General features: G+C 36.7%; 1 protein-coding gene across 1 annotated transcript; it reads right to left on the bottom strand.

Annotated features, from left to right (window-relative positions):
• Positions 1-7,397: 7,397 nt before the first annotated feature.
• LOC126624243 (TMV resistance protein N-like) lies at positions 7,398-12,569 on the bottom strand. The gene is made up of 6 exons (XM_050293272.1): positions 11,594-12,569; positions 10,359-11,460; positions 9,967-10,242; positions 9,175-9,875; positions 8,263-8,509; positions 7,398-8,190 (listed from the first exon to the last, which is right to left on the bottom strand). The coding sequence occupies exons 1-6, from the start codon at positions 12,073-12,075 to the stop codon at positions 7,687-7,689; spliced, it is 3,312 nt and encodes a 1,103-aa protein (XP_050149229.1). The 5' UTR covers positions 12,076-12,569; the 3' UTR covers positions 7,398-7,686.
• Positions 12,570-18,247: the final 5,678 nt, after the last annotated feature.

Below are 18,247 nucleotides of genomic sequence, written 5' to 3'. Positions count from 1 at the left end.
CCACTTACAAATTGTTGTATGAAGAAATGAGAGTTGCCTTGTACAACTCTTGAAAGTTTGTAATTATGTTTAGAACATAATGGTTGGTTGAAAAAAATAGTCCATCAACATGGACTTATGATGATTTTGAATCATTGAGTGTTGAAGTGATAAACCACTTAACGAGACGGAAGCTAGGCAAGGACTTCACCTTTGTTTCCCTATCCTTATAGTTCACTAAGTTTATTGTAAACTATGTAGTGAACAATAACCACATGCTCTCCAAAATGTTTGATGTGTATAACACAATTGAAATAAGTTTCAAGAGAGATAGTGGGAGTTTAGGGACCATGACTATTGTAGTCAAAGGAAAAGTCAAATGAAGAAGATAAAATTAACTCCAAGGGAACAAACTTTCTTTATGAAATGATGGACATTGGAAGAGGTATTTGCAAGAAATGTCTTGCAAGTGTCAAGAACACACCTTTCGAAGGTGTTGTAAATTGCTCTTGAATAGTTCAAAACAGTTGTTTCTTCTACTTGAATGCTTGATTCCGTATTAGTAACTATGTTTTACAATCGTTGTAAAAGTGTGACTAATAAGAAGTAGAAGATATATGAGAGAAGAAAATGTGCTTCACATTCGGAACGTGAATCAAATATAGATCTCTGCGAAAGCAGATGGTACTTACTTCCTCATATGAACTACCAAAGAAATTGGAAAAACATAGATTGTCTTTATATTCCAATTTTAAGGAACTAAATTCCGTCACTATGTGAAATGGACAAATGTTTTGTTTGACAAAACATTGTTCTTTATTAATCAATTATTGGATTATGGTAATCTAATTGATTGTCTCTATAGTAGAGATAATATAGTGGTGTTAACTGTTTAGAATATAATGATGCTTAAAACCCAAAAGGTTGCAAAGTAGTGACTAATCCCAACTAAAGTTGTGATACCTCTAAAGCATAAATTACGAGTTGGTCATAGATGGACGCTTTGGATCGTTAGATCCGGATCCAATACCTTCTTGTTAAAATTGTATAGAGGCGAAATGTTCGAATCTTTATTCTTTTGGAAAGAAGAAAGAATCACAAAGTTGTTGAGGTTAATTCACTTAGATGTTAGTGGCACTTGTCCACAACATAATACTACTCATGTTGGATGACATTCACCGAAGATCACTCTCGGTTGGACTATAGTTTATTTTGAATAAACACAAGTCCGAATACTTTGCAAAATGTTTCAAAGAATTCAAGAAATGTAAGTTGATGAGTAAGACATCTAAAGTATTTACCTCCTTAGATTTGATCCAAGGAAAGGTAACACTTTAGATGAGTTTCCTTGAAAGATATCAAGGAAAATAGCATCATAAGATAATGTATTTCTCCATTAGGAGAAGAACGAACTCGAATAAGATTTAGTTCGTTAGATGTTATCTATTACCCATATATAGGATATATACTTCTAAAACAATATGATTGTCAATGAGAAGATCTTCCAATATTTTCATGACTCCATAAGATGTAGTTGGAAAGAAAGACAAATCTTAAAACATGTTAAGATTTGGGGTTGTGTGCTAATAAACAATATTTGTTTGATAACAATCTTGTGGGATATCCTTAAATTAGGTTTTGGATATCGCTTCTATAAACCAACTAACAAATGTTGTTTTGTTGGGTAGTTCATTGTAATCCTACAATGTGATTTGCCTAAGAGCAAATGAACGAGGGATAGAACTCAAAGAATGGTTCTTTGAGAGACAAGATAATAATCAACAAATATAACAACCTAGTTCCTATACCAAAAGCTCCAAGGTAGTCGAGAAGGATTTATAAACCGTCTCAGTTGAATGGTTTGAACTTTATGACTATGTCATAGAGTTGCACCTCTTAATTCGAAAGAAATAAGAATGAAAATCCTTATGACTACATTGAGTGTATATACGATATATACTCAAGGAAATGGTAAAGTACCATTTGACCCGAAATAATAAAACCTTCATAAGCTAATTGGTAGCTTAAGGTGACTATAATCAAAGAGAATGGTTGACATTGAAGAAACCATCTTTGAGATAGTCTTGGTTTCAATTAATTCGAAGATAGCTAGCTACAACTAAATGGTGATTCAATGTTTGGACATAATATGGGTTTCCGAAACCATTATTAAGATAGTCTTGATAATATATGTCTAAAACTATAAATCACAAGACATGTAAGTTGTAGAGATCCATCCATCATGGATCTTAGCAAGCTAGTGGGAGCTATAAGCGTCTTATGAGAGAAAGGTCAAATCGTTTGATTTCTCATAAAGATGTAAATGAATCTTTTGTTTACTATGTTTACAAAAGATTAGTGGGAGTTAACCATATTCCTAAATTTGTATATATATATATATATATATATATGTGATATATATGAATATATATATGATATATTAATTTTTGGAAATGAAAAGAATACTTCTTCGTTAAAGTTATGACTTTAAACATTATATGAAGATAGAATGTATATGGGAGACATAGTCTATATACATGAGATGAAAATCTATATTGATAGATTTCAATATATAATTTGATTATATTAATCCCTAATAATAGACAAAAGTTGCTAGGAAGTTTCTCATATGATGATAAACTTCAATTAGAAGGATGACTCTAGTGTGACTAGCAAGTTGCCCTTCTCAAAGGGAACGTACCCTTTGACTCCCAAAGAAATAATGCGTAAATAGAATCCTTTATGCATACGCATAAATGTGATTTATGTATTTCATATTGTATGAAAAACATTGATATGAGTTGTACCTAGAACGGTACAAGACGATATCAGTGCAAGCCTAGGATCAGAACCATGGCAACTGTCAAGTGAGTCCTTAAGTATTTAAGAAATATTAAAGGATAAATTCCTCAAAGATCGAGGAAGAATTAGAGTAACGTAATGGAAGCGTAAATGTATTAGATTATGAATCTAATCCATCATTGGATGTTTCTTCATTATGAATGAAGAGATAAACAAATATCTCTTTATTATGACTAAAAAGATATTTGGATGGAAACATTAAAGTAATGACTTTAGTGTGTTCCATTATGAATGCAAAATATATTGCCATATAGAAGTTTGCAACAATGTTGTTTGGATGGGAAAGTTCATTTAGTGAACTCTCTATTCGGTTCCAACCAGAAAGTGTATCTAGTGTACTGACATTCTGACACTAATGGGGCGATAGCTCAAGCCTGGGAATCAAGGTCTCATCAAGGTCCGAACTCAAATGAGAGACTGAACCACATGATTGAGAATCATGTATAATGGTGACGTCGTTATTCTCAAGGTTGCTTCTATGGATAACATATAGATATCCATTACCTGGGCCTACTATTCAGCCATTTATGAAATGACTACATAAGAGGTATCATCACTGATGACCAAGCTGATTGGCTCTAGTGCAAGTGGGAGATTGATGGAAATGTGCCCTAAAACCAATCATATGATGATACTTTACGGACATTTCGCATGTTAAACTAATCTAGTTTAATTATAAAGGGCAAAGATTATTGTTTGAGTCGTCTCATATAAATGTTATATGCTTAAACGATAAAGTCCAAGGAATATGTGATTGGAAGAATGTAATCTAATGAAGTTAGATTCATGAGACCATTCTTTCGTAGACACATCCTAAATGTTCCTGATCATAGGATTGCCAATTGGGCATTGACAGTCCGTCAAGATCGGTACTTGCTATGTCTTCTCTCAGGGAGAGTGACTAGTCTCGAGTCATTGGTGTGTGTGACATCAAGACAAGTACGTAGGTGCTCAGTAGAGAATGAGTTCACTAAACGTGATCAACGAAGAGTTCTCATACTCATGTCACATGAGAACTCATGTTTGGGATAATGCAAATTAGTCCTTTGACCTGAGGCATCACAGTTGTCTTGTGGTTAAGTCCTTGATCTTTGATTATGTCAAAGTCACCCCATCGGGGTGTCCACGGCATCGTTGGGGTTAAGCCACTTAGCCATGGAGGCAAGTTAATGCGCAACAAGGGATCTCTAACCTTCAAACTGTTTGAGGGAGAATACTCTATGATATGATTTAGAATCTCTGGCCAGAGTATGAATGAGATTTAGAAAAGTCGTTCTAAATCACATTCAAGGAAATTATATAAGCACACGAATCACATTGGATAGTAGACATGAATAAATAAACTATCAAACCAAACAATGTGGTCAGGAGTATTAGATTAGAGAAAGACCGTATTGCATTTGTAATCCCAAACTGAATAGGTTTTCTCTACCTCTTCTGATTAGCTTGGGTAACCATGATATGCTGCAAGGTGTCACTCATGGTTTGTGGAAGCCCTAAACGTGTGTAATCACTAAAGGGAGAATTGAAAGTAAGTTTCAATTCACAATCGATATAAAATGGTTTTAATCGCCCACTGCCTCGCTAAAAGGAACCTAATGGATCGCACACCGTGTAAGGTGGAGATTGAAGAAACAATGGAGATGAGTAAGAATGATTAAATGGTTTAATCATTTATGTATGGCAATGATTAATTAATATGTTAATTAATCAAACGAATAAGTTCGTTAAAGACCTCGGGATAGGTTTTGGACCTTAAGGCCCAATGGGCTTCGAACGTCAAGCTCATTGACTTAAGTTGTATGACAACTTAATGAATAATGATTCACTAAGACCCAAAAGCCCAAACAACACCCCATGGCCGGCCATTTAGAGGAAGAGTAGTGAACTTGCTTTAATTACAAGTTTGCCACTCAAATGAATAAAAGTATAAATATGACTTTATAGCCTTTTATTCATAAGGGTTTCTTTTAGAGAAAATTGGTGAGAACTTGTCTCTCCATTTTCTCTCTAGGAGGCCGGCCCCTTGGGGGGTGCATCTTGCAATCCCACTACTCCAAGGTCACTCATTTCTTATCCAATCTCTCCTTGGTGAAGAGACTTAGAGGTTCTCAATTTTGGGAACTTGGAGAAACCTATTCTTCCATCCAAATCCATAGATTTAAGATGCAAGGAATGAAGGCCCTCTCTTTGGGTGATTAGCCTTTGCTTATGCAAAGAGGAATCTACAAATGTATAAATTTCAACTCACTATGTTTTGAGTTGAGTTTTGGTTCACCAATCTACTAGGCTTTGAATTTCATGGTTAAAGTTTTGTTTTTAAGTGCATGCAAGCATGATTCCGCCTTTAATTGTTAATTGCATGCTTATTGATGTTGCTTAAATGAACTTGTTTTCACAAAATAATCCTTCAGGAGGTTGACACACATTGAGACTTTCTAGTTATCAAGCAGTGGTGCTGTTCCTTTACCCTTGTGGGTAATAGTAGGGTAGCTGGACCTTCAAAATTTATGTGTCTAAACTTTGTCAGAGATCTTTGGCAAAGTTATCCGTGGTACCCGAGGAGCTGATGTTGCGTGTGGAAAGTGGTGCCTCTTTGGAATCCTGAGAGTGGTGCCTTTTCGATTTTTGAACCAACGGCTCTGTTACCCTTTCTTTTATAAGGGCACCAATTGCATGCAAGAAGTACATTCAGAGAGTTATTGCTTGTAGGAATTTTTCATTTACTTCAGAGATTTATTGCACCTCATTTCTCCTTCATCATTTCTGAGAATGTCTGGCCTATCCGACCGTCGTTTTGACTTGACCTTTGGTGAAGAGGCAGCCATGCCTTCTCCAGACAACATATGGTGCATATCCTTCTTATCCCCTACTGGTCCTCTTACCGTTGGGGACTCTGTGATGAAGAATAATATGACCGCTGCGGTGGTGGTCAGGAACCTTCTCACTCCCAAAGATAACAGACTACTTTCCAAATGGTCTGATGAGTTGGCTATTAAGGATTCTCTGGCTCTCAGTGTTCAATGTGCAGGTTCTGTGTCTAATATGGCCCAACGCCTATTTGCTCGAACTCGCCAGGTTGAATCATTGGCGGCTGAAGTGATAAGTCTCAAACAGGAGACCAGAGGGCTCAAGCATAAGAATAAATAGTTGCACATGCTCGCACATGACTACGCTACAAACATGAAGAGGAAGTTCGACATTTTACTTGATCATCAGAGGTTTGTGGGTTTGTTCCAAAGGCATTTATTGCTTTCGTCTTCTAGGGCTGTACCGCGTAATAAAGCTCCAAATGATCAACCTTCGGTGCCTCCTCCTTCTGGGGTTCTGCCTAGTACTGAGGCTCCGAATAATCACCCTCTGGTGCCTCATCTTCTAGTGCTCTGCCGACTGCTGAGACTTATCATGAGCAACCGTTGTGAAGGCTCCCTCTTGTTTGTTTATTTTGATTCATGTATATGTACATATTTGTAACTTATCAAAGATATCAATAAACAAGCTTTGCTTCATTTTAACGTATTGTGTTAAATACACCAAGGCCTTCTTCACTAAGTTCTTTGAATTTTTCATTTTGTTGAAGCTTTGTGAGTGAAGCATGTAGGTTGAGGTAGTGCTCCCTTAATTTCCCGAGTGAGGAAAACTTCTCGGTTGGAGACTTGAAAAAATCCAAGTCACTAAGTAGTCATGAGACTTCTAAGTATCAAGGTGCAGTAGCATATGGTAGGAGTCCCCCAAGTCTTCGGTCGAGAGAGTTGACGAATGAGGTGTTTTGTTAGTAGCCAAGTTTCCAAAGTAACGAAACTTCACAATTTTCCTTTCTAATGGTAGCCAAAAACTCCTCCTTCATATATATTTGTTATGAAAGTTGTTAGGCCCAAATAAGAGGAGGCCTAGGCATTTTTTTTTTTTCGGTTTTTTTTTTATTGAATTTTTAAATTTTCGAATTTTCGAATTTTCGAATTTTTAAATTTTAGAATTTTCGAAAAAAAAAATATATATATATATATTAAGCTTTATAGGTGAAGCTTTGTAGGTGAAGCTTTGAGGTTGAAGCTTTGTTGGGTACCATGAATTGATCAAGATAGTGTGAAGCTTTTGTAGGTGAAGCTTTTGTGGTGGGTGAAGCTTTTGTTGGTGAAGCTTTTGTGGTGAAGCTTTTGTTGGTGAAACTTTTATGGGTGAAGCTATTGTGTTGAAGCTTTGTAGGTGAAGCTTTGGAGTTGAAGCTTTGTAGGTGAAGCTTTTGTGTTGAAGCTTTTGTAGGCGAAGCTTTGGAGTTGAAACTTTGTAGGTGAAGCTTTGGAGTTGAAGTTTTTGTTGAGTACCATGAATTGATTTTGCTTCCCTGTGAATAGTAGGTATAACATCGGTTAGGGTGGAATCGGTGATGGCAACATGGAGGGGCAACACATTCTCCGTGAGGGGTTCATAATTTTTTTCTGAAAGGAACAGACAAAGCGGAAATACTAGGATCTCTGCCCTCATTTGGGATTTTAATTGTCTGATGCTATTGTTCTCACCAAGTATATATATATATATATATATATCAGACTTGATTAACTAGGTAAAAATATGCAATAATATTTACCCTAATTATACAGACTTAAACGGGAAACAAAGTCCTCCTAATTACACATGAAAGTCAACTTACTCCGACCATTCTTTCGCCAAACTATGCCTCTTCAACTTGGTCTTTGGAGGAACTTCCACTTTCACTGGGTCCTGCTTCATTACCGTATTGTTCACGTCTTCGCTTAATCACGTCTCGTACAGTTTTTTATTGGTCAAAATCACAATTGGTAATATCCTCACAATGAAATGCTTCTGTTGGAACTGTTTCTTCGTTCAGTTGATCTCCTCTTCTGTATCTTGTTCATACACCGGACAGACTCCGCACTTCTTCACCTTCAAGCATGTCTTGCTTCCGAAATCATTTACTGTTTCGAAACGAAACTGAATCTGATCACACAATTTCTCCCTACGACTGGTTACTTCCAAAAGGAATTTCCTAGATAGACCGACCAACCAAAGGTGATCTGACGCTGCCTCACCAAGCGAACTCGCAATAGTCCGACCGCTGTCTGGAAAGGTGTTGTTTGAACCAAAACTGTAACGACAGAAAATTCCATGAGTACCACTTAGTAGCGAATCTAGTCCGCTAGTGGAAGCTGAAATATTTTGACCAGCTACAAATAGAGCGCATAAAGCAAATCCCATCTCCTTGCTATTGCATGAGAGCGGAGGTAGTTTTTCAATCACCGAATCTCCTACACTTTGGTTATTGAACCAGTCAGGAATTTCACTTCCGGGAATTAGTATATTGAACATTTGCAGAAAATGAGGGAGCTCCTGCACAAAGGAACAACGTAAATAAATGTAAAAAACTAAGGAGACGAGGGATGATGGGAGAAAGAGAAATACCTGAAGGAATCTCTTTAGTGCTGAATATAGTGTGGCATTGCAACCTTGATTTCCAGCCAAACTGAAGCAATTGACAGAAGTCAACCAAAACCTGCTTACTCTGCAAGCATGTGGTAAATATGGGAGCATTTTTAAGGAAGTACAATTCTCCGTGTCCATATATAATTCGCTGTTTAATGGAATGGCTGGCAGTTGTTGAAGCCTTTTACAATTTCGCAATTCAAAAAACTCCAGCTTAGAAAGCCCACTGATGCTTGCAGGAAGGCTAACAAAATGGTTTCCGCTAAGAGTTAGTAATGCTAAAGAGGACAAGAAACCAAAATCATCGGGAATTGCTCCTTCACAAAGATTGCAGTCCTTTAGATTTAGGCCCCGTTTGGGATTGAGGTGATTTTAAAAAAAGCCACTGTGAAAAAAAGCTGATGGTCATTTTTGTGTTTGGTAAACTGAAAAAAAAGGGGCTTATTTTGGAAGCTGCTGTGAGAATAAGCTGAAAATCAAAGGAAAAGCTGAAGCTGCTATTTGCTGCTTTGAAAAAAAACCATTTTTTTCAAAGCACACGGAGCTACAGTGCTCCTTTAATGAAAAGACACACTATCATCCTGCTTTTTTTTTCAAAAGCACTTTCACAAAAAAGTTTACCAAACACTTTACTGGCTTTATTTCACAGCCGCTTATTCTAACAGCACAGCCGCTTATTCTCACAGCAGCTTTTTTTCAAAGCACAGCAATACCAAACCAGCCCTTAAATCCTCCAGCTTAGAAAGCCCACTGATGCTTGCAGGAAGGCTAACAATATGGTTTCCGCTAAGATTTAGTCCTTGTAAAGAGGACAAGGAACCAATATCATCGGGAATTGCTCCTTCAATAAGATTGCAATTCTCCAGATTTAAGTACTTCAGCTTAGAAAGCCCACTGATGCTTGCAGGAAGGCTAACCAAATGGTTTCCGCTAAGATCTAGAGTTTCTAAAGAAGACAAGAAACCAATCTCCTCGGGAATTGCTCCTTCACAAAGATTGCAGTTCTCCATATTTAAATCCTTCAGAAAGCATAAATTTTTCAGCGAATCTAAGACCATACTCACAGGTTGTGAAATCTTTGTTGGAAATTCGCCAAAAGTGAAGAAGGAACGCAATGATCTAGCTGGTGGTGCATTACATCCAAGAAAATTTGATAGTTCCAAATTTTTCACGGAAACCAGGGAGGATTCTGTCTCTCTCAAAGCAATTCCACTTAAATCAATTCGCTCCAAACTCCGACGTATAACTGAGGAAGGTATTTCCTGAACATCAGTTCGGCTTAAAGAAAGCTTAGAGAAATTTTTCATTTCTCCAACAAATTCTGGAATCTTTTTCACTTTTGAGCAGCCAGAAATATCAAATACTTCAAGAGATTCCATTTCTACCTTGTCTGGGAGACACTTAATACTTTTACAGTCTTTAAGATTTAGAAGTCTAAGCCCTTTGAGAAACGCAAAGGATGAATGAATCTCAACTAAATTTGTACAACCTTCAAGCACCAGCTCCTCGAGATTTTGAATATCTGTGAAATCTGGGGTCCTTGTCAAGTTGTGGGAGTAACTAAGATGGATAGACTTCAAATTGCCCAAGCGCTGTACAAAATAGAAATGTTACAATAGTTCATGTTCAGAAACTACAATTATTGTAATCGACAAATTAAAAATCAATTGTGCAATCATCTACCTTTGTTCCATTCCAAAGGTGATCAATTTTGCTATGCTCCAGACTAAGTTCTCTAAGTTCATCCGGTTGAAAAATTGGTGGGAGACATTTGGAGGGATACCAGCTCCATTTGAGAACTCTTAAAGCATTCGGAAGATGCTTGGGGCCCTTAGAAAGCCTCACATTATGAATGTCGAGCAACCTCAGCTTACACATCTTAGTGAATGCTTCAGGATTCCAGTCTGCCACTTCAAATTCACTCAAACGTAAGACTATGCATTCAATTGCTTCTGATCCCTGATAAATAAGATTAAAGGAATAGTTAATTTCGTAATCAAGTCTCTTACCATGTTAAATAGTATTATAGTGTCCTATCCAAACTTTGGTATTTTCATTTTCACGCAAATTCTTACCGTATTCTTTGCAAGCACATGCCAGATATCATTAGGAAGCCACAACCGACTACGACCACCTGGCTCATCATAAGACTCTCGTCGAACAATCTCCCATGCCATTTCTTGTATCATATCATGCATATGCACGTAAGAGTCTGAAATACTTAAGAGAGATTTCTCAATAAGAACTTCGATCACAATGCGAGCGCCAACAAAGCCACAGTTTTCTAGTCTTTCAATTACTCGCTCCTTTCCACAAAACTTATGGAAACATGCAATGTCAAGGAAGATTCTCTTCTCAAACTCATCTAGTCCATCATAACTTATTTTCAATGTTTCAAAAATTGTCCTATTAGGAGCTTGCTTCAGTTTATCTAGTGCACTCTTCCATTCATCTCGACCTCTTTTGTACAAAAAAGACCCTAAAGTTTCAAGAGCTAATGGAAGACCACTTGCATAACTGATGAAACATTTAGACAGTTCTAAAAAGTCTTCTTCCAACTCATCATTTTTAAAGGCTTTCCGACTAAAGAGAAAAAGAGCTTCATCTTGGGTTAATTGCTTAACCTCATATACCATCTCTGTACCATGTTCAACTAACAAACGTTCATCTCTAGTTGTAACGATGACTCTACTCCCGAAACCGAACCACTCTTTTTGTTTGACCAACTTTTCCAGTTGGTCTAATTGATCCACATCGTCGAGTACGAGAAGAACCTTTTTATTACATAAACACCTACTTATCCTAGTGATTCCATTATAAGCATTCCAAATTTGTATGTTATTTTCCCCTAAGATTTCAGAAAGAAGCTGCTTTTGTAGATGAGCTATACCATCCGTAGAGCACACCTCTCTAACATTAGCAAGAAAGCTGCTACCTTCAAAATCATGAGAAATTCTCTTGTAAACTAAGTTAGCTAGGGTTGTCTTACCCACTCCACCCATCCCCCATATCCCTATAAAGCGAACATCGTTTGCATTTGTATCTAAAAGCAAATCTATTTCCTCCAGTTTAGAATCAATTCCGACAAACCTCTCTGAGGAATCTAACATTGACAACGTAGGGTGCACTTTCTCCCATAGTGTATTGACGATTCCTTGGATAAGCTCTGTATCATACCTACAAGAAGAACAAATGACGTAAATAAAAAATCATCACACCGTAAAATAAAGTGCATGTTAACATCGAAACTCAATAGTAAAAAATTGGTCTTCTTAAGCTATAAACGTCAGTTGTTGCCTCCTACGCTTACCTATAATGCTTTGAATTCCACCCGGCAAGATTAGCCACCCTTTTTAATGACTTTCTCCACTCATTTACCTCCTCCATGTGTTGCCGATAATTTACTTCATGTTCCGCAAAGGCTTCCCCAAAACTCCCTCGTTGATGGCGTACATCAGAAGGATCCACGCCATAAAAAATGGGAAAAATTCTCTTTTTCTCTTCCATGCAACGAACAATATGAGTAAGTTCTCGCAAACACCAACTTGAAGAAGCAAAGTTTGTCGAAAGAACTATGATCGCAGACATTGATTGGTCAATTGCCCTCAGGAGCTCTGGATTGATATCTTTCCCTCTTTCAAGTTCTGGTTCGTCCCTGAAAGTCTTGATTCCTCGCGCCTCCAACTGTTTGTATAAATGATCTGTAAAACCCCGGCGGGTGTCTTCACCTCTGAAACTCAGAAACACATGGTACTTCCATGGAAAAACTACAGGAGCAGAAGCCCGGGCCATTTGGCTGCACAACGCAAATCGGAAGTGTTCCAAGCAATCAGCTCTAAGCACAGTCGCACCGACACGGGCTGGACACGGTAAAGACACCTAGCTCTGAGCACAGAAGCTAGGTTGCACAGATACTCCAAAACTCCGAAGTGTCAGGTGTTGGACATGGTCAAGACACCGGTCAACGGGTTGGACACGCCTCCTATACGCCGCCGACACGGGTTGAAATATTTTGAGGCAGTTTTTGAAATATTCAAAATCTTTGGGGCAATTTGAAAATACAAAAACTGAAGCCTCAAACTTGAGTCTCTGATCTAATCTGCGCCTCCCTCCTCTTCTCCCTCACTTTCAAAGCGGTGGATGGTCTCAAATCGGAAGGCAAGGAAGAGAGGTCGAGGTGAGAGATGGAGAGAGAGAAGGGAATGTGATGGATAGAGAACAAAGAGGATCTGATGGAGATAAGGGGAAATGAGAGAGAGGGGTGATATTGTTGGTGGGAAGGGTATTATATATATATATATATATATATATATATATATATATATATATATCTACTAATTAATATAATTCTTTTTGTCAACCAAAAGAGGATGAAAATATAATTTAATTTTCTATCACACAAAAAAATGATGGACAATAATGTAATTTCACAAATCCAAATTTTACTGTTTTTTTATTAAAACCTCACATACAAATAATATTAAAATATCTCTAATATTAAAAAAAAAATCAAAAACAAAAATCTTCTACTCCCCACATTCTCTCTCTTTGTCTCCCTCTTTCCTTCTTATTTTCTGAAAAAATATGTTCATCCATACAAAATGTAAGACAAATGTTAGTAATAATAAAAAGAAGTAGAAAAGAAAACCACTAAAGTAGTTGGAGCGTCATCTTTCAAAGTGATGAAGTTGGTGGGAAATGTATCATATATAATTTTTAAGAAAGATTGACGATGTTTTGTTCTATCATTCTTTGTTTTGTTTAATTGATTGGCTGATGACATCGTGAGTTTGTTTAATGGGGCAGATTGTCTGGCCTCCTAGTTGTGGTGATCTTCTATGCCTCCTATTTGTTCTGTCACGGTTAAGCCATATCAACATTTTATATTCTTATTGCTTTTTATCTTATTATCTCTATTAAAAAATTAATATAAAATATTGACGTTATTTAACCGTGATCGCATAAAATAAAAGGGAATAGAAGAGCACCACAACTAGAAGAATCTGCCTCCTTGTTTAATTTTGTGTTAGTGTACTTTAGTATTGACAAGTTTTTTGCTTTTCTTTAAACAAAATGCTTTTTTGCTTTTTTGCTTTTTTGCTTCGTGTAAGAGACAAGGAAATTTCCAATTGGTTTAAGTGTGTTAAGTGAGAAAAGAAAATGCTTTTTTGCTTTTGTTAGTCAGATTGATCCTGATTCATCGCATCAAAAGCACATGCTGCCAATTCTTTTTTCTTCTTTAATTTATGGGCCAGTCACAACTCTTCTTCTTCTTTTTCGGTCAATGTCGCAGATCTCACTGTTTTTTACCTCCTTCTAGCACACACCCCTTCTTTCTTCCAACTTGTTTGTTGATTGTAGCCTAAATCTTTCCAAGCCTCTGTTTGTCGCAGATTTAGAAGTGGTACTTAAATTTTCACTCAAAATTAGATTTAAGTCCCTAAACCAAAAGTTCGCTAATTGAGGACTCATAATTTAACAAAATGTGCACTATTGGTCTTTCCGTGAGATTTTTGTCAATTGTATGTAAAATAACATAGAACGCACAATTAGTCCCTAAACTTTGACCCTAATTTAGATTTGGTCCTCAACAAACATTTAGAATTGATATGTGAGATCTACTTATGTGTCATATCATCAGCTTAACAAAAGAAATTTACAAAAGTTAATGGTAGAAACTAATAGTGCACACTTTGTTAAATTTATTGAACTAGGGACAGTTACCTCACAAACCAGAACCAAACCTTGTCTGTAGCCATGCAACCTAGCACAAAAGCACTGAAAGTGATTTGCCAAAATATTCCGTACTCCATAGATTACTATTGAATAACTAAAATGATGAGAGAAAAAGATGCCTTTGCTGTTAATTGATTGAAAAAAAAAAGAAAACTAATGAAAATGGTTTGAAAACTTTAAGTTTTAACACAAAATAAAGAGTAAAGTGAATAATACCATGATTGACTTTTTAGTGTAAAAATATAATTTTTCGTTAAAATAAACAATACCGGAAGTTTTTCGTTAAAATTCTCTAAAAACAGATGATATATTAAATAGAAAAGAAGATGACGAAAGTAGTTGGTGAGTCACCTTTGAAAGTGATGGAGTTGGTGGGAATGACATCATATATAATTGTTGTGATTGGCTCATATAATGTTGAGCTGGCAACAATTGAACCGTGTGGTTGCTGTCGGTGGAGAGATCATCTTGCGGTGGGATGCATTGAAAGATGCAGATCATGTGGAGTGCTACAAAAAGAAAATCAAGAGTAGGCTTGCTTTTTTACTTTTGGAGCATTTGGGTATGCTTGCTGAGTGAGAAGGCAGGCAAGCATCCAAAGAGATGGTGAGAGCATTTGGCTCTCCCATGGCCACGGTTGAGAGAAATCAAGAGAGCTAGAGTGAAAGGCTCTTGGTGAAAGAACTCTTGGGGTTAGAGTGAGGCTCTTAAGAAACTTCTGTGAATAGGTGTGCAAGAAATTTGAGATTAGGTTTTGTCGATTTAACTCATGTGTAACTTGTACTTACACTTTTAAATGTATTTATATGTGTAAATTGACAAAAGACAAGTTAAATATTTGAAGCAAATGAATAATTTTAAATCATGCTAGAAGAAATCCCTCATAAACCAATTAAAGCAGTTGAATTCACATAATAAAATCGGTTCCTATAGAATTTACATTAAGAATAGACAAAATAATATTTAAAAAACAATTGATTGAATCATATTATTGCTAATCCATTGTGAGGCTAAGCCCACCCCTTCCCTCAATGTAGATAATATCTTTTGTTAAAAAAAAACAATTATTTGACAATTAATTTGATCACATTATTATCTCCATGCGAAAGACCTTTTTTAGAGAAACTAAATCATATTATTGCTAGCATATTATGAGGTACTAATTAAAAAAAAAACAAAAAACTGCAACAAACAATTAATTTTAAAAAAAAACATTGTTAAAATTACAAAATTACCCTTGCATTATTTTATGCATCTTTTTTGCCGCTTTTGATGTTTTTGGACGAGGGGCATTTTGGCCATATTCTTTTTTGTTGAAACCGTGACCCCAAAGTGGGGCTCTGGCTTTATATATAAGATTATATGTGACATTATCCCTTGCATACTCACAAAACACAAAATTAGACACTATTCCTTGCAACCAAACATCCTTTCAAAAGCCTCAGAGAAAAGCAAAACTCAGAAAAGCAAAATTGGAAAAGATGCCTTTGATGTTAATTGATGAAAAAAAAATGATATATTAAGTAGAAAAGAAGACGACAAAAGTAATTGGAGCATCACCTTTGAAATTAATGGAGTTGGGTGGTGGGAAGGGCATCGTATATAATTGTTGTGATGTTGAGCTGGCAACAACTGAACCGTGTAGTTGCTGTCGGTGGAGAGATCATCTATCGGTGGGATGCATTGAAAGATGTAGATCATGTGAAGTCCTACGAAAGAAAAGCAAGAGTAGGCTTGCTTTTTTGACTTTGGAAGCATTTGGGTATGCTTGCCAAGTGAGAGGGCAGGCATCAGGGAAGCATCCAAAGAGACAGTGAGAGCATTTGGCCCTTCCATGGCCACGGTTGAGAGAAATCAAGAAAGCTAGAGTGAAAGGTTTTTGGTGAAAGAACTCTTGTGTTAGAGTGAGGTTCGTGGAAAACTGTGAGTGAGTGTACAAGAAATTTGAGATTAGGTTATGTCGATTTAATTTATGTGTAACTTGTACTATTATTCGTATATTGAAGAGCAATACCTGCTAAGTACTACTGTTGCTATTAATATTAAATTTTTCAATTTATACCACTCACTGTCCATTACTAATATATTATTATTAAACACGTGGCAAAGAAAGTCTTCTTTTAAATCCGTCTTATATGTTACATTATCCCTTGCAAACTCACAAAACACAAAATTGGACATTTTCCAAAAAGACCGGAAAACTCACGAACACAAAATTGGACTCTATTCCTTGCATCCAAACATCCTTTCAAAAGTCTCAGAGAAAAGCAAAACTGGACATTTCCCACTCCCAGAATGACGACAACATGCCTTGAATCCACTACCTAGAAAATAGAAATGCTAGAGTTTAGTTTTGAAAGACTCCATGAACTAAAGCCTGCACAACAGATAATCATAGACCTCAAAGTAGTAGATCACAGCTCTAAGTTAGTTTGAGTTGCTTCGGCGAGTTCGGTTACTGTTAGATTGCTGTTAGCTTTGTGCAGCGAGACCCCTCGGGTGGCCATATAACATGTTATGGTGTATGTATGACATTAGGTATAGAAGACAAACAGGCGACCATGGCATGGATTAACTAACAAGATTAAATAGCTATCATAAAAAAGCATGAATTGAACGTCTCTAGCTTTAAAACCCCGTCTTTTTCGCCTTGCACATTGGTAATTATACAAAACTAGCTTGATTACTCTACCTAATTATTATTTGGTTTGCTGTATTTTGACTAAAACGTAAAATACATTACTCAAACAAATATATGACATCTAACTCGGTTTGTTGATCAAGATGGCAAAGCAAACAGAAGGTGGTCAATTAGTGATCAATTCTATTGAAGATTTGATAATCTTAAACAAACTAAAGATAATCGGGGAAAGAACGGCGCCGGTAGGCCCTATTGCTTGTTTAAAGTACCTTGGCTAACATATGTAATGTCATGGTAGAATTCTTGTTGCAATAAAAATACACTATCTTGTATGGGAGAGGTCTTAGGTTCGATTTTCGTCAAAGACGAATTAGAACTACAATACTGATAGCCACCAAATCATACTAAAAGTTGTGGGACTTCAACTCAAATATGAATTAGGATGACAAACTTGTCAAACAATGTTCCCCGAATTTTTTGTTTAGACACTACATGTGTGATTAGTAGTGAGCTGCTGGTCCGACTCTTAAATCTAGATAGATTTTTCCTTCAATAAATTCAATGGAAAAGTTTCACGTGGACTGGGGAAATGTTCTAAGTGCAGGTATTTTGACATGCTCCAACCCTAATCTCCCCAAATATCAGGATAGGCAAATGTTGGCCGACACCTGAGGGTGATGAAGCCATTTTAAACATGCATGCGAATAAAATACGTAATTAGAAAGAAATATACTAATGCAGAACCATGTTCAGAGCATGCAACTACTCAAGAATAATGTGAGTGAATTATAATAAAAGGTACGAATAAAGGAATGAGACCTATACTGAGAAGACTCGAAGATACCTATGCGGAAGTGCCCTGACGTCGAGATTGTATGGCTCGAACCTATCTCCTGAGGGGGCGCAAAACAAAAGGGTAAGTGGGCCAAAGTTTATAATAATACTAATAATAAGAAAACCATTTTCTTTCTAAACATACTAACCCCCTGTTTTGAAAACACATATATATAATACTACATAGTAGGTTTTTTTAAAACTCTAACATGCCATGCAAATATTTTTAAAACATGTACATGTAAAATAATGCTCAATAAATGTTATAATGCCAACCGAAGGTACCGTTAATCATCTGTAAATCACATCCATGATGTACTCACTAGGAGTATCATAGTCGCCCGAAGAAAGTACTTGTCCATCACCCGAAGGTGAAGCTGTACGACACTGGGTTACACCAATGAAGAAACATGGTAGGCCCCATCACATGAAGGTGAAGTTGTACGACTCTGAGTTACGCCAAAGAAGAAATATATAACATCACACACCGACACTAGCCGTGGCTAATGAAGCTGTCTGTCACTGGTTTCACCAGTGAAGTCGGGGGTATGGCATAAAATCCTCAACTGTGTACTATGACCATAGATGTCTACATACCCGTGTTGTGTGGATGTGCTGTATGATAACCCACTAGATAAGCACCGAAAACATACCTCAAAATCTCGTATCAAATCACCGATGCTCAATAGCTTAAAGCATCATCTCATAAATCCATAATGCACATATTCGTAAATATGTAGAATTTCATATACG

This window comes from Malus sylvestris, chromosome 5 (genome assembly GCF_916048215.2).
Source record: "Malus sylvestris chromosome 5, drMalSylv7.2, whole genome shotgun sequence".
Lineage (NCBI taxonomy): Eukaryota > Viridiplantae > Streptophyta > Magnoliopsida > Rosales > Rosaceae > Malus > Malus sylvestris.
This window is presented reverse-complemented; position numbering and strand designations above follow the sequence as displayed.

Coding starts and splice junctions, on each gene's coding strand:
- LOC126624243 (XM_050293272.1), bottom strand. CDS start 12,075: ATGGCCCGGGCTTCTGCTCCTGTAGTTTTTCCATGGAAGTACCATGTG. Junction 11,461..11,593: donor TGGAATTCAAAGCATTATAG/GTAAGCGTAGGA, acceptor TTCTTCTTGTAG/GTATGATACAGAGCTTATCC. Junction 8,510..9,174: donor CTTCCTGCAAGCATCAGTGG/GCTTTCTAAGCT, acceptor TGCAAGCATCAG/TGGGCTTTCTAAGCTGGAGT.